Source organism: Arachis ipaensis, chromosome B2 (genome assembly GCF_059453495.1).
Source record: "Arachis ipaensis isolate K30076 ecotype BB chromosome B2, ASM5945349v1, whole genome shotgun sequence".
NCBI classification, from domain to species: domain Eukaryota; kingdom Viridiplantae; phylum Streptophyta; class Magnoliopsida; order Fabales; family Fabaceae; genus Arachis; species Arachis ipaensis.
Window position 1 is genome coordinate 5,239,135 of NC_142437.1, and position 15,613 is coordinate 5,254,747.

Consider the following 15,613-nt stretch of genomic DNA (forward strand, 5'->3'; position numbering starts at 1 on the left):
GCCACAACTAGTGTGAAGACTCAAGGTGGTGTGATAGAGGAATTCCCTATTGGTATAGGATTACACCAGGGATCATCCTTGAGTCCATACCTTTTCACATTAGTCTTGGAAGTACTCACAGAGCACATCCAAGAGTCTGTGCCATGGTGCATGCTTTTTGCCGATGATATTGTCCTTATGGGAGAGTCAAGGAAAGACCTAAATAAGAAGTTGGAATTATGGATAGAAGCTCTAGAAGTGTATGGTCTGCGCATAAGCCGTAGCAAGACGGAATATATGGAATGTAAGTTCAGTTTGAGAAGGAAAAACCCCAATATAGAGGTGAAGATTGGAGAAAACATCCTACAAAAAGCTAAAAGTTTTAAGTATCTTGGGTGCATCATACAGGATAATGGAGAGATTGAACAGGATGTAAATCATAGGATCCAAGCAGGTTGGTCAAAATGGCGGAGTGCATCTGGTTTTATATGCGACAAAAAAGTGCCTTTAAAACTTAAAGGTAAATTCTATCGCACCGCTATAAGACCGGCTATGCTGTATGGTACGGAGTGTTGGGCGGCTAAAGGGGAGCACGAACATAAGCTGAGTGTGGCAGAGATGAAGATGTTGAGATGGATGAGTGGTCATACGCGATTGGATAAAATAAGGAATGAAGATATAAGGGAGAGAGTTGGAGTAGCACCCATTGTGGAAAAGATGGTTGAATCGCGTCTCAGGTGGTTTGGACATGTGAGAAGAAGACCGATAGAACACCCAATCAGGAGGGTGGATGAGATGGAAGATGGACAAAGAGCGAAAGGCAGAGAAAGACCTAAGAAGACCATTCATGAGGTAGTCAAACGAGATCTACATGTAAACGGTCTCTCTATAAACATGATACATGACAGAGTATAATGGCGTCGTTTGATTTATGTAGCCGACCCCACTTAGTGGGACAAGGCTTTGTTGTTGTTGTTGTTGTTGTATTGTTTTAATATTAGTATTTTCTGAACAATCAAATATGTATTTTTTTGTTTTGTTAATAAAAAATATTTTAAATACATAATTAATTAATAACAATTGTATTTTTATAAGAGTGTCAAAAATATTTAGTGTATAAATAATATTTTTTCAAAAATATTGCCACTTAATATGCTTTAGCCTTTAAACAGTGAATTTCTCATTTTCTTGTTTCCATGGCACTAACTTCTCTTGCACTTCAAATGCTTTATCTTTTTGGTTATTTTCACCCTTTTACACTTTCAAGGTACAAAAATTTTTCTTTTAATATGTCCATTCGTTTGGTTGATATATTTTTAGACCATTATATCTAAATATAATTTATATCCAATATATTAATTTAAGAATATAGCAAATTTTCAATATAACAATTAAGGTAAATACTCATAAAAATATTTTTACATGAAGATGACATTATGAATTGTTAAATGGTTTGATATGTCTGATTGAACCATCTAACAATTCGCAATGCCACTTTCAAGAGAGTATCTACCCACAATTAAAAAGTGTACATTCTATTTTTTCCATGATATGTTATCATAGTAATTTATCTGTACGAGAAAAAATCTTAAACGGCTCTTGACAATTATCTCGAAAAACAACGAGATCCTCAACTAAAAAAATATCTTTTCTGGTCTCCTAATCTTTACTTTTATAAGACTGATTAGCCCTTCTATTAATATTCTCTATCTGTATTAACAAAATAAACCTACATGGTATGTTAAACTGTTGATTTATTCATTAAGAACCAACTAGAATTAACAAATTCTTTTTTGTTGAAAGTCTCGTTGTCTTTTAAAAATAATTATCAAAGTCATTTAGTTTTTTTTATTATCTTTTTTAAATACATTAGCTAAATTTATTATGTAAAACTAAAAAATATTAATAATTTTTAAATTATTTTTATTTATAAAAATTAAACAAAAAATATATTAGTAATTAAGGTAGCGTTTGTTTTGAGGTACTGAGACAAAGACTGAGAGACTGAGACTCAGTATTGTGTTTGTTAGTTTAGAGACTGGTACTAAAATTTCTGTCTCTGTCTCTAAAATTTCAGTATTTTAGTACCTCCAAAAAGTAGGGACACAGGGACTAAAATTTTTAGAGATGAAGACTGAAACTTTAATAACATTTTATACCTAAAATACTTTCATTTTAATTAATTAATTCCAATTTTATCTTTTGTGCAAATTAAATTAGAGTTTTATTCTTGTTTCAATTCCTATCTCCCATTTTGCACCAAACAGAATACTGAGATTTATTTCGGTCATTGTCTCTTAGTCTCTGTCTCTCAGTCTTAGTCTTTCTATCTCTGTCTCTCTACCAAACGCTACCTAATATATCACGTAAGTATGTTTTGAAAAAATCATTGACAAAAAAATTAACTAATCTCACGAAGCTAAATATCAATGAGTAAAAAAAATATATTTTTCTTTTGTTTGAAAACTCGTACTCATTCAAAGACGAAGAAATTGTCAGGACATGGCCGGGTCGGGTATTCACTTTGTATAGCACCGTTATCAAACTATAGATGCTTGGCTCATCAAGCGCTTCAAATTTCAATGCAAGATTTTTCAAAGCCATAATCAAACTACTTTCATGGCCATCACAACCAGCGAAAACAGATCCTCTAAAAGATGTGTTAAAAAAAGTGAAGACAAAAAATACAAATTAAGAACAAAATTTATTGCTCATTTTTTTTTCTCACAAAATTCCAAAAATAAAATTTACTAAAATTGAAAGGAAAAAAAAAACTGCTTTTAGTTTCCCATTTAGAAACTCCATAACAATACTTTAAAGTTTAAACACAAATCACAAGACAATATAACTTTGACAAAAACCAGACATGTTATTTCCCCAAAATACATTTGTTAATGTACTCCAACAACATGCCTATAAGATGTTCTATTCAAAGCTAAAATAACTAGAAGAAAAACAATAGAGTTTCACCAATAAAAATATAATCATGCTACCACAAAGGATAATCTTTTGTATAAATATGCAGTCAATAATAAAAACATAAAGGAAAAAAAAAGGAAAATTTGAAAGCACTATCATAATCTGATACATGTACCTCTACTGTACAAGAAGAAACTCAATATATATATATAATATTTATTAGTAGCTTAAAAGACAAAGTTGGCAAACAAAACATAAACTGGAACATTATTTTCCAGTTCAGAAGACTCCTATACAAAAGTGCAAACCCTTTTTAACAAGAGAAGGACAAAGAAAGGCTCTTCTGAGCAGAAAATCCAAGTTTTCATGGATACAAAAGATTGTTTTTCATTTATCAGCGTTGATTCCGAATAACCGGACCTTGTGCATATGGGGGAACTTCGCGATCACTAGGACCATCACTGCCACGGTATTGAAGAAGAGCATCGGATTTTGATAATCGGTTGTATGCGAGGCTATCAAGTACCTGATAAAGACGCCAAAGGAAAAGAAAAGAACAAATAGTAAAATAATTATTGAGTTCTAAATCATGTAAGTTCTCAAGATAATTAAACACGAAATTCAAATTACAAAGACGACAGAGTATAATCGCCGCCAAAATCATGCACAAGTTGAACTTTGACTACGGGCCAAAAAACTTTCGTGTTTATATATGCAGCTACTCTAGAGGGGGTAACATAACAGCACGAATCTTTAACCGCCCCTTAATTCCCATTATTCTATGTACATAACACCATGTTTGGTAACTGTCTTAGAACAGAAATATAAAAGACATTAGGAGATACAATCATATATGGAGGAGACAATTAGACGAATAAGCAAAAAGTCTTTGTCTTCGGACAAAATTTGCCCAATTTTCTACCCGCCAACAAAGAAGGGACAGTGGAGCATGGAGACAGAGAAAAACACCAACCATCTTGTGTCTCTATTTTCTATCCTAAGACACTTTGCCAAACACAGTCTAATAGATGTGGGCTGCTGCTGGAAGTAATGAATGTAAGTTGAAAGGTCTTAGCTTGCATTATAAAAGCAAAACCTTAACTTTGTATAATAGACCTTCTTCCCAAATCGGCGATCAAGAATGAGCAGAAAGAACTTTCTTGATCGAGAATCAGCCCATTAGGTGTTTTCTGCTTCTTCTTCGCTTAAATTTTCTCTATCTAGAGGTAGAATCCTATGATTATCTAGAACTGTTGCCTTACACCGAAGTCTCTATATGAGAATCTTCCATGTATCTTGTTCATTGATCTACTTGACATGAAAAACTGCTGGCACTTTCGGGTATAAGGTGCATAAAATATAACATATAAATATGAAAGTGCATAACACTAATATAATTGCAGAAGTATTAAGATTTGATCTACTTGATAAGATTTGATCTGTGTACTGAAAGTCGCAAGAAACACTCAGATAGAGAAGCCACAAGGTGGGAGGTGAAATAAAATGAAGATGGAGAATGAAGAAGGTGAAGAAGGATAGTTGAGAAATAAAATGAAGATAACCTTGCATGTAAAAAAGATAAGGAAGGTGAAGAAGGGTAATTGAGAAATAAAATGAAGATGACTGTGTAAGTAGAAAAGGAAGAAGGTAAGAGTAGTTGAGAGAATTGATTGCACAGAGTAGTTGAGAGAATAAATTTTGCAATCAATTCTCAACAGTAAGAATTGAAAGCAAAAGCTAGAAAATATTGCTTTCAAAATCATGTTGAAAAAAAATCATCCAAACAAGTTTGGTCCAGCGTTGAACGTGCATTCATGCTGCTGAACGCTAAACCAAACATACACTTAATCATCAAAATTACAGTTGCAAGCCATGTGGTATGCCTAAACAAAACATTAGGTCCAACTGCAGAGGCCATGAATCAATCCCTTGGAAAATCTCTCTCACATCCTCAACGAAAACTCTTGGAAAACCAATTTCTATCACACAGAACTTAGGTCATGAATTTTTAAACAAACAACAGTAATTTCGAGTGAATGCAGCTTATCGATCTACACCGTCCAATCCCCCAGTTAATAAAAACAAATTAAATTGGAATATCATCTCAAGATTCATTTCGAACAATTAATTGCCTTGGAAGTTATTGTAGCAGAAGTTATGAAACCAAAAGGAGGATACAAAGTTTAACATATAAAAATACTACTGGCATGAAAGCATAACATATACAAATATACGACAGCAACCAGTATGGATAATTCTTGAGTAAACCACGAAAAATGTTTCCGAATTGCAAATTGCTGACGACATACCCTCAAAATATTTAAAAATGCAAACAAAATAACCAAAACCTACAATTTATTTTGTAAGTGGAAAATGACTTTTATACTATAAAGCACGAACACTTCGCTGAGTTGCCGTGTCCGCGTGTCGGACACATTTCGAATACGACACTCACCGACACTTGTCCATATGCGTGTCTGTTGTGTCCAACAGTGTCTTAATAAAAAGCAAAAAAATTCTTCTCCGAACACGCTTGGACACCTAAATACTATCACGCGTCAGCCTATCCAATCTTATTCTTAACATATATTCTTGAAATAAATTTAGATATAGTATATATTATTATTTATTAAAACAAAAATTATTTTAAATACTTGATATAATTAAAATAAGACATTAAAAATAACTAAAAAATTAATTTATATTTTAATATCAATAAAATATCAAAATATCATTACGATTTATCTAAAAAATACTTTATATTTTATATGTATACATGTCCCCGTGTCTTATAAAATTTAAAAATTCGCGTGTCGGCATGTCCCACTGTGCATCATAGCTTTTATATTTGGCAAACCACTAGTGCATTTGATCTAAATTTTATGAGAATATTTGGATAACTATTTAGAAAAATACATTCAAAAATCATAACCAGATTTCGATCTCTAGACTTTCTTTTCATTTTTTGAAAATATTTTTGGCCATTAAGATAAAAAATACAAAAAAATATTTGCTTGGCGTAAATTCACCAAATTTTGATGATAAAAATATCCTATTTTTTGCTAACCAGTCTTGCGAAAAATTACATCATAATTTGATCTCTAAAGTCCTTTTTGAAAATATATGTTTAACGGTTAGGTATTTGTCGCGTTTTAAAATATTTTGCGGCATTTTTGCCTTTAACAAATATGGAGGGTATTTTGCCAGCAATTTAATCAAACATGGACATTTTGGTGGTTAAGCACATCTGCTATTTATTCATTAGATAACAATATCTCTCCTTTTTTTTTGGGTGGGGGGATTGTATGCATAAATTGACACTATGGAATCAGCAGAACCAGTACTTGAAATATGAGAACATTATCCATTATCAAAATATGAAAATGCCAGGTTGCAAATCAGAAAACTTACAGCACCAAAGGAACAACAGTTAGAAACTTCCTGTTGCGAGTGAGCTGCTTTCCGTTGTCTATCTGCTCCCACCAAGTCAGCCTATTGTAGATCCCCTGATCATCTGCGAATGGAGTTCCTTTCTTCCAGTGAAAAAAGTGATAAGTTACCTGACGGAAACAACATACTCAATCAGGCCGTGTAGATAGACATTAAGAGAGACCAAGCATGGTTTAGGAAGAAAGTAGAAAGGTCAGAGGCAGAGGGTTGAGAAGAGGTTAAAACTATAACTGCATTATAGGAATGCAATGGAATGCCAATTGCAATATATTGCTAACTAATGGTTTCATTTAGCTTTATTATCAGCAATGTTTATTGTGTTCACCAGTAATGAAAGAAAAAAATCTCAAATGATAAAGCTAAAAGCCTTTTCGCAAGTCACATATTAGTTCCACTCTTGTTTCACATTCCCGGCAACTAGTGTCCTAGGCACGGGAGAACAAGAAGGAAAAAAACATATATAGAAATAGAACAAATCGTAGATTGCGTGTAATGTAAACTAGGAAGTGGGGCAACCCTATACATGTAAAAGAGAAACTGGATCAAAATACATTATTTATGTCGACTTTTAATCCCACATCATTATTTGCAAGATGATAACTGCCGCATAGATGAGTTAATAACAAGTAGTTATGAACAAGTAAAGTGTTTTTGATTTACGAAATCTCTACTCTCTTAACATTTCCGCATATTAAGAATGGAACTACGAATAAGGTTTTGTCTTTGCATTAATACAAGGTTTGTTTGGGTTACCTTATTTGCATTCATGACATGTATACAAAATTCTTCTAAGACACCTTTCGAGTAAGAAAATGTTATTAATATCCCAAAATATATTTTATAACCAAACACAAACCAACTATGAATGAATCACAGAACCCCACCAGCTCAATCAACTACCTTCCAGCTGATATAGCAGCATTCAATTTGTCATCTTACAAAGCTATCGAGACACGAAAACTCAAATATTCAATCATCAAGACGAACAAACATGGATCAATAAATTCCTCTTATAAAACCCTATTCACCAATCACAGAAGAACAAAGAGAGATCAATAAAAACCAAACAACAAACAACATACACGCTCAACCAAAAAATATATGTATTGATGCGTGAACTTAAACAGCAAGCTTTCCACATTGATTTTCACCACTTTTTTTCTTTTCCTCCTAGAGAACCAAAAACAACCAGCTAAAAATCATAGCTTAAACGTTCTGATTTCTGGGAAAACTGAAAAAAGCAGCTCAAAACTCCTCTCTCTCTCTCAAACAAATCCTATTTCTCTCTCTTTCTTCATCCAAATCCAATAAAAATAACAAACAGAAAACAATAACACAATCTAAAAACTAAACACCATGAGTCCAATCAAAACAACATCAAAATCAAAATTAAAAACACAAAACAAAACAAAACAATAGATAAATTAAAAGGATGAGAGAGCGAGAGAGAGAGAGAGGAAGATACAGCGAAATGAGCGAGATTGACGGTGGTCCAAGCCATGCCAGGGGAACAACCAAAGACGGAGAGAACAAGAAGCCATGAGAAGAACAGGATTAAGATGTACGTTGTCCAGACGCCAGGGTACGTGAACCACTCCGTGTTCCTGTTCAGATCCGGTGGTGGCACCGCCTTCACGTACAGATTCGCCATCAAATAGTCACGAATTTGAGGATACCCTTTTGGATTTCGATGCTGAAAGCTTCAAGCTTTGGTGGATTTTGATTATGGGGTGTGATGGATTGTGATTTGGGGGATTGGAGAAGAAGGGTTGTTGTTGATACAAAAACCCAGAACGTAATTAGACTTTTCTTTTTTTTTCTTTTTCTTTTTCCCTTTGTGTTACTAATAAGAAAGTTCTTTTTATTTTGCTAAAATTATTTTTAGTCTTATTTATCTATGTGTCGTGTGTGTGTTTGAGATACTAAATATCAAAGATGGCGTCTGCGTTGGGGGTTGGGATTAGGGATGGAACGAGCCGAGATTTAGCTCCGCCGAATCTGGTTTATATTGTAAATAGATAGTTTAAGTGTTTGTTTGGGGATATTAAATTGATAAAAAAAAAAATTTTATTTTTTGATATGTTTAATAAATTTTTAATAATAAAAATAAAAATATTAAAAAAAATTGGTGACTAAAAACATTTCTTTTAATTAGCTATAATTTATATATTTTTTTAAAAGATTTAAAAAAATATTTTTTACATAATAAATAAATAAAAAAATATTTTTATTTTATTTTATTCAAACATAATTGATAAATAAAAAGATATTTATACATAAGATATTTAAATATAAAATTATTTTTATTTTTGTTAAAAATCTTTTAAGAAAAGATTATTAAAAGAAATTTTTTTCTAAACATAGCGTCCAAATAAGTCCTAGCATAAATCTACTGTTTCTTATAATCTTTTCTCATACTAGAGTCTGGCTTGTTTAAATATCGACAAATTCACGAGTCTATTTAAAAAACTTTTTTCGTGTAAAAACAAAAAAGACCTATTTTATGAATTATAATTCAAAATAATAAATTTAAAAATTTTAAATTAATATTAAATGCATTCTTAAATTTATAATTCCTAATTTGTAAAGTATAATTTATTTATATATTAATTATTAGTCACATATCATAATTATATTTACAATTTATAAACTTTTTTTAACAAAAAATTACAATCTTAACTAATCTTAACTATTGACTCTTTTTAGTTTTGTTTTATATTTAATATAAGTGAATAATTAAAAATATTTTGATGAACTGGTTTAACGAGGACCTTCTTAATTAGTAGACTTTAGATAAAACTCAAACATGACCTATTTAATAAAACGAATCGAGTTGAACCAAACTCAAAATTGAACTATGAACTCCATTAAATAGTCTGAGCTACTTTCATCCCTAGTTAGAATATAATTGAGAAAGAAGTTTATATTGATTTCTTCATTGGCATTTGTAATAAATAGTGTTCAAATAATATTAATATAAGAGATAAAAACAAACAGTATATAGCTAGGGTATTATCCAACTTTTTAAATATAAATATAATAAGGTTAAATTACACAGTTAGTCTCTACACTTTCAGTGAAATTGTAAATTGGTCTTTACAGTTTAAAAGTTTGTAATTTGCTTTCTGAAGTAAATTAAAATTTGTAATTGGATCCCTACCGTTCAAACTTCGTTTGATTTAACGGAATATTCGACAGCATATTCGCCCCTTGAACATGTGAGTTGCACGTGCAGAAGTTGGACTGAGAAAAGGCTCGTTATTTCTTAGTTCCAAATTTTTGTAATGACCAAAAACCCCACGAGACCCTTCATTATCTTCGCGCTTCATCTCCAGTAGAATTTGTCTCTACTCATGCTTTCCTTCTATCGTTGGAATTGATCGTCAAGTGTGGTTCGGACTGTGTGGAGTTGATTTATGATTGACATTGTTGGCAGCTGAATAGTGAAATGTGCAAGAGAGCAACACTAAAACAGGTAAGAGTTCATAACTCCCAGTCAGTTCACAGCTGTGAGTTGAATATTATGGTTTGATTCCGTGTTTTATTTTTATTTTTCCAGTGGAGGTTAGAGTATCTACTGTTGCTAGGGTTTCTCTGATAAATCTGTTTTTTTTTTTTGTAGTGATGGGAGATTCTGTGTTTACCCTTTATATCTACCATGGTGGTCAGATGGTTAGCAGGAAAGGAGGAAAAGAATACCTTGGTGGAATGGTAGTGGAAGGGTTGCAGTTTGAGTTAGATGAGTGGTCGTTACAAGAAATTGTTGCAGCGCTGAAAGAAGTTGGATACACAGGCAATGCTAAAATATGGTGGAACGAACCTGGAGTTGCATTGAAGTATGGTCTTAGGGAGTTGAAGTTTGATGGAGATGCAATGAGAATGGGTAAGTATGCAGTGGAACAAGAAACTAAACACTGCCATGTGTATGCGGTTAGTGGATGTAGACAAGAAAATGGGGTTGAGATAACCTCAAATGATGAGGACTATATACCCTCTGATGGTGAGTATAGTGGTAATGATTTAGTTGAAGTAGAAGTGATAAGTCAATCAGAGTCTTCAAGTGAAGATAATAGATTTGATGACAGTGCTGACGATGGTGATCATGAGGATCATTTTGGCTTTAATGTTGAAGAAGAAAACCAACAAGGTCAGCATCCAAATGCCTTCGGAGGTAACAGTGGCTCATTAGGAACAGCTGATAATAATGTTGACGTGGGAGTTGGTGTTGAAAATAACACAGGACGGATGATTGAAGATGGACCAGAAATTGAAGTTGGAGATATATCTTCGGGTTATGATACAGAGTCATTGGACAGCTATGATGGAGATTCTGATGAGCCCGTAAGAAGAAAGAGGTATCATAGATATAATGAAGCTGACATGAGTGTTGATTATGAGTTTCGGCTGGGGACTGAGTTTAAATCTATTGCTAAGTTTAAGGAGGCTATCAAGGAACATGTATTGTTGAATGGGAGGGACATTAGATATGTCAAGAACGATCAAGTTAGATGCAGAGTCAAATGCAAGGATTTAGGAGGAGAGTGTCCATAGATGGCATTTGCAAGTAAAGTAGGAAAATCTGGCTGTGTTAGGCTGAAGACATTGAAGAGCAAGCACACTTATGGGAAGAACTACAGTGGCCGTCTTGCGTCCAGCAATTGGATTGCTAAGAAAATCACTAATAACTTAAGTTGAGGAGAAGATATGAAGCTAGGGATTGTAATTTAAACAATTCAAGATAAATACATAGCAAATATATCTGTGTGGAAGGCTTACTGGACAAAAAGAGAGGCAAGGGAAGTGGTGCATGGGAAGGCAGTGCAGCAATATGGGAGGATCAGAGACTACTGTGCAGAGGTCTTGAGAGCAAACCCAGGATCGACATTGAAGCTGAAGTTGGATAGACCCTGTCCAACAATCCAACCAAGGTTTGTACGAATGTACATGTGTCTCGATGCTGTGAAGAAAAGGGTTTCTGGCTACTTGTAGGCCTATTATTGGACTCAATGGTTGCCATCTGAAGGGTGATCATGGACAACAATTGTTAGTTGCTGTGGGCAGAGATCCTAATGATAACTATTTTTCCCTAGCAGTTGCAGCAGTAGAGGCAGAGACTAAGGATTCATGGACCTGGTTCTTGGAGTTGCTACTTCAGGACATTGGAGACTTCACCAATAAAAAATGGGTCTTTATGTCAGACCAGTAAAAGGCAAGATTTTAATTTTAGTTTTCTATGAACTCATTTTTATAATTAAGTATGAATTTCATTTTTACTTCAGCTGACCATTGATCACGTGGCAGGGGCTGCTTCAAGTATTTCATGAAATGCTTCCGGGAATGGAGCATCGGTTTTGCCTTCGACATCTCTATGCCTACTGTAAGAAGGCTTTTGGTGGGGGTACAGTCTTAAGGGACTTGATACTTTCTACTGCTAAAGCAACTTATGTGGAGGAGTGAAATAGAAAGATGGATCGTTTGAAAGAGGTAAATAAAGAGTGTTATGACAAGTTGGCAGCCCTGGATCCTAAGGTATCGACTAAATCTCACTTCACTCCATATGCCAAGAGTGATATGCTAATGAAAAATATATCTAAGGCTTTTAATGGACAAATTTTGGAAGCTCGTGATAAGCCCATTTTGACCATGTTTGAGTGGATTAGATGTTATTGGATGGGGAGGTTTGCTGAGAAGAAGAAAAAGGGAGCTAAGTTCATGAAAAAAATACTGTCCAAGTCTAGAAAGAGGCTAGACATCATATGTAAAAGGTCCATTGAATGGCAACTTAGGTGGGTTGGGGATTTAAAATATAAGGTTTCACATTAAAGTAGGATGATTCAAGAGAGGTTTGTTGTAGATTTGCTAGCTGGTTCATGTAGTTGTAGGTTCTGGAGACTGGCTGGCATGCCTTGTCAGCATGCTTGTTCTGCAATTTTCATGAAAGGAGACAACCCTGAGGATTACTACAGTAACTATTACACACCAGTAGTATATCTGGCATGCTATGGGACAACACTCAATCCAATTATTGGTGAGAATATGTGGCTAAAGGTCGAACTTGAGACAATTAGACCTCCAATTTTTAGGGTCAAGCCTGAAAGACCTAGGAGAGTAAGAATTAGAGAGCACGATGAGGATAGATCACAAACAAAACTGAGGAGGAGTGGAACATCAGTTACCTGCAACAACTGTGGCCAATATGGACACAATAGGAGACATTGTCCCAATCCAGACATAACAGGTATCTGCATTTATATCTTGGCTTCCTCATTGTTTGGTAGTTTTGTACTCTATCACTAAGTCTGCGTGTTTTTGTTTTCAGGAAACAACCCTGGATCTGAAACTGTTACTCCTCAAGGTAGTGCTCCTGCACCTGCTCCTCATGGTAGTGCCCCTGCTCCTAGTCCTGCTGAAACTTTCACTACTAGATCTGCCACTGTTAGCCAAAGAGGGAGGGGAATGGGACGTGGCAGGGGAGGATCCAGACTTGGAAAAGCTAGATTTACTACTCCTGCTACTGTTGCACCACCTGCATAAGCTACAACTGCTCCACCATCTTGTCCACCAGTGACTGTACCAGCTCCACCATTGCCTTCACCAGTGACTGCACCAGCTCCACCACTGCCTCCACCAGATCCAAGAAGTTTCACAGCTCCACCGCTGCCTGTTATAGCAGATCCACCACTGCCTGCACCAGCTCCAATAAAGTCCACAGCTCCACCACTGCCTAAGACAAAATTTTTTGGTGTAAGACGTAGTGGAAGACTTAAGATAGGTGTGAGGAAGGCAAATGCTGGACCAATTGAAACCGTAGACCTCACAACAGATTAGTTTTTTTTAAGTAATTATGACTTAGTAGTATTAGTTTTTTTGTTATGGCTGTGAACTTTATTATATCCTATGTCCATGTACTGTCAGTGGCTTATAAACCACTTTTGTTGAACACTATTTAGGATGCTTGTTTTGTTTTGTTGCTTTTGTTATATTAGGCATGTGGCTAGCGGTTTTGGAGGGACCACTTTGACTATTATTTAATATGAATGCTAACTACTTTACTCTATATTTTGTCTACTAGAGCTTTATGCAAAGGGACAAAATGAATGCAAATAATTTTTCAGAATCACTTGTCATTGATAAAAAAAGATGATTACATTCAGCACTAAACACTATTCAAATACATTGCAAATACACTTTTTCTCCTAACTCATCAAACTTAGTTAAACCAATACACTGCAAATATTACCACCAACACACAACTTAATATCATTTTCTGCAATTATTTCTGTTTCTTCATGTCACTCTCCATTCTGCCAATTTGTTGTTGGAGCAATGTAAAATTAGAATGCAATCTTTCTACGTTTGCTTCCATGCGTCCTATCTCTATATTTAATATATCTATCTTTCTTTCTTGTGCCTTCAGTAGTGCAGCATTCATAGATTCATCCAACCTTACAAAATCTCTACCATTTTTTGAGCATCCCTCCGTTTGATTTCTATATTAGGTGCATTGAGATTGAGCTCCAGCCATGTCATCTTCATCAATCCATTCAAAAAATTTGCATCTTTTACTGGGACAAGATATAAATCTTCTATTTGGACTCATCACAGTACTTGAGGTTCGGAGTGTCAGCAGATCTCCACAAAAGCAGTAAGTCCTTCTCCCATTTTCCCATCACCTCTTCCTCTTTATCAATCCACTCAAAAAAAGTACACTTTGGTAATTTACGACAAGCAACAAATCTCCTACCCGGGCAGTTCATAGACGACGACGAGAGCACCACCATCTCTTCCCCACAGAAGTATCGATGTCTTCTCTTGTTTATACTCCTGGATGTTGAGCTTCCTTCGGACAGTTGGTTTGGATCCATCACAGCTCGAAAAAAACCTTAAACCCTAACAAATGGACACATATATTGGAGGAACGCTATGAGAAATCGTTATCTTCTCTTTCAAATTGGCTCTTTAGAACGTTATGAGAGATAAGGGCATTCTGGTAAAATAACAACATTTAACAACTCTATTCATGCTAAACGTTAGTGGGGACTCAATTACAAATTTTAATTTACTTCAGGGACCCAATTACAAATTTTTAAACTGTAGAGACCAACTTACAATTTCACTTAAAGTGTAGGGACTAATTGTGTAATAATAATAAATTTAAAATTAGTGTAAGTAACAAAATGTTTATTTTAAAATTACATAAGATAAAAAAATATTTCAGAAAAATAATTTGAATATCAAACTAGGCTTAATCTCTTTTATATAATTGAATAGATAAGAATATGAAAAACATGTTAATATACAAAAGTTTTTAAATTTTTTTTATATATTTTATGATTTATATTTTTATACTATGTATATAATATATAATGTGGATATGAAAAAGATTTGTGCATAATTTTTATTTTAAAATATAATTCATTATATATAATTTATAAAATGTTTATTTTGCGAACTCCTAAAATTAAATCTATTATTTTTTAATTTTAGTACAATATACTTACTATTCTGTCTAATTTAAAATTTAGTATTTACTCATATTTAATTTATAAAATGAATAAATTAATAGATATATTAATAGTTAAATACACATGATAAATAATTTTTTGAATGAGTATTTCAATAAATTACATATTTCTTTCTTCAACTGAATTCAGAGGTTAGAATTTTTAGAATTTAGCTTTCTAAATACATTTTATCTTAGTTGATTTTGTGATTTGACTAAGAAACTATGACTATTATCCAATTTTCTGAAATACACATCAAATTTGTTGGTAACATATTAAGTATTAACATATATTAGTATAATAATAGTTATTACATATAATTATCAAAATCAATTATTTACATAACATACCTTACTTATTATCTAATGGCTTGACCGCTTGAAAAATAAAAGTTCTAATTGGCGTCGCCCGGACTCGAACCGGAGACCTTCAGTGTGTTAGACTGACGTGATAACCAACTACACCACGACACCATTTTGTGTTGAGTTTGTTCATGTTTATATATTTATATATAAACAAAAGAATAACAAACAATACAAGCAACAATAATTTGGCGCCAACAGAAAGTTGCAGAGAGATTATCTCTATGCTATAATTATAGTGAAAAGTGAAATGAATACCAACGTGCTTCTTAATGATTTTAATCAATTTATATATAAAAATTAATGATTAAATTAGTCATTATATTATATATTTATGTATAAATATATGTATTATTTTATTTATTTAGTAGTTAATTTTTTTAAAAAATACTATTCAAA

The 15,613-nt window shown here is 33.4% G+C and overlaps 1 protein-coding gene and 1 non-coding gene across 2 annotated transcripts; both read right to left on the bottom strand.

The window, feature by feature from the left end:
* Positions 1-3,079: 3,079 nt before the first annotated feature.
* Positions 3,080-8,333, bottom strand: LOC107623820 (uncharacterized). The gene is made up of 3 exons (XM_016326205.3): positions 7,814-8,333; positions 6,310-6,458; positions 3,080-3,424 (listed from the first exon to the last, which is right to left on the bottom strand). Exons 1-3 carry the CDS (start codon positions 7,997-7,999, stop codon positions 3,286-3,288), a joined length of 474 nt encoding a protein of 157 aa, XP_016181691.1. The 5' UTR covers positions 8,000-8,333; the 3' UTR covers positions 3,080-3,285.
* A 6,918-nt stretch (positions 8,334-15,251) lies between these two features.
* Positions 15,252-15,325, bottom strand: TRNAV-AAC (transfer RNA valine (anticodon AAC)). The gene has a single exon. It is a non-coding gene; the product is annotated as a tRNA-Val (tRNA).
* Between the last annotated feature and the right edge of the window lie 288 nt (positions 15,326-15,613).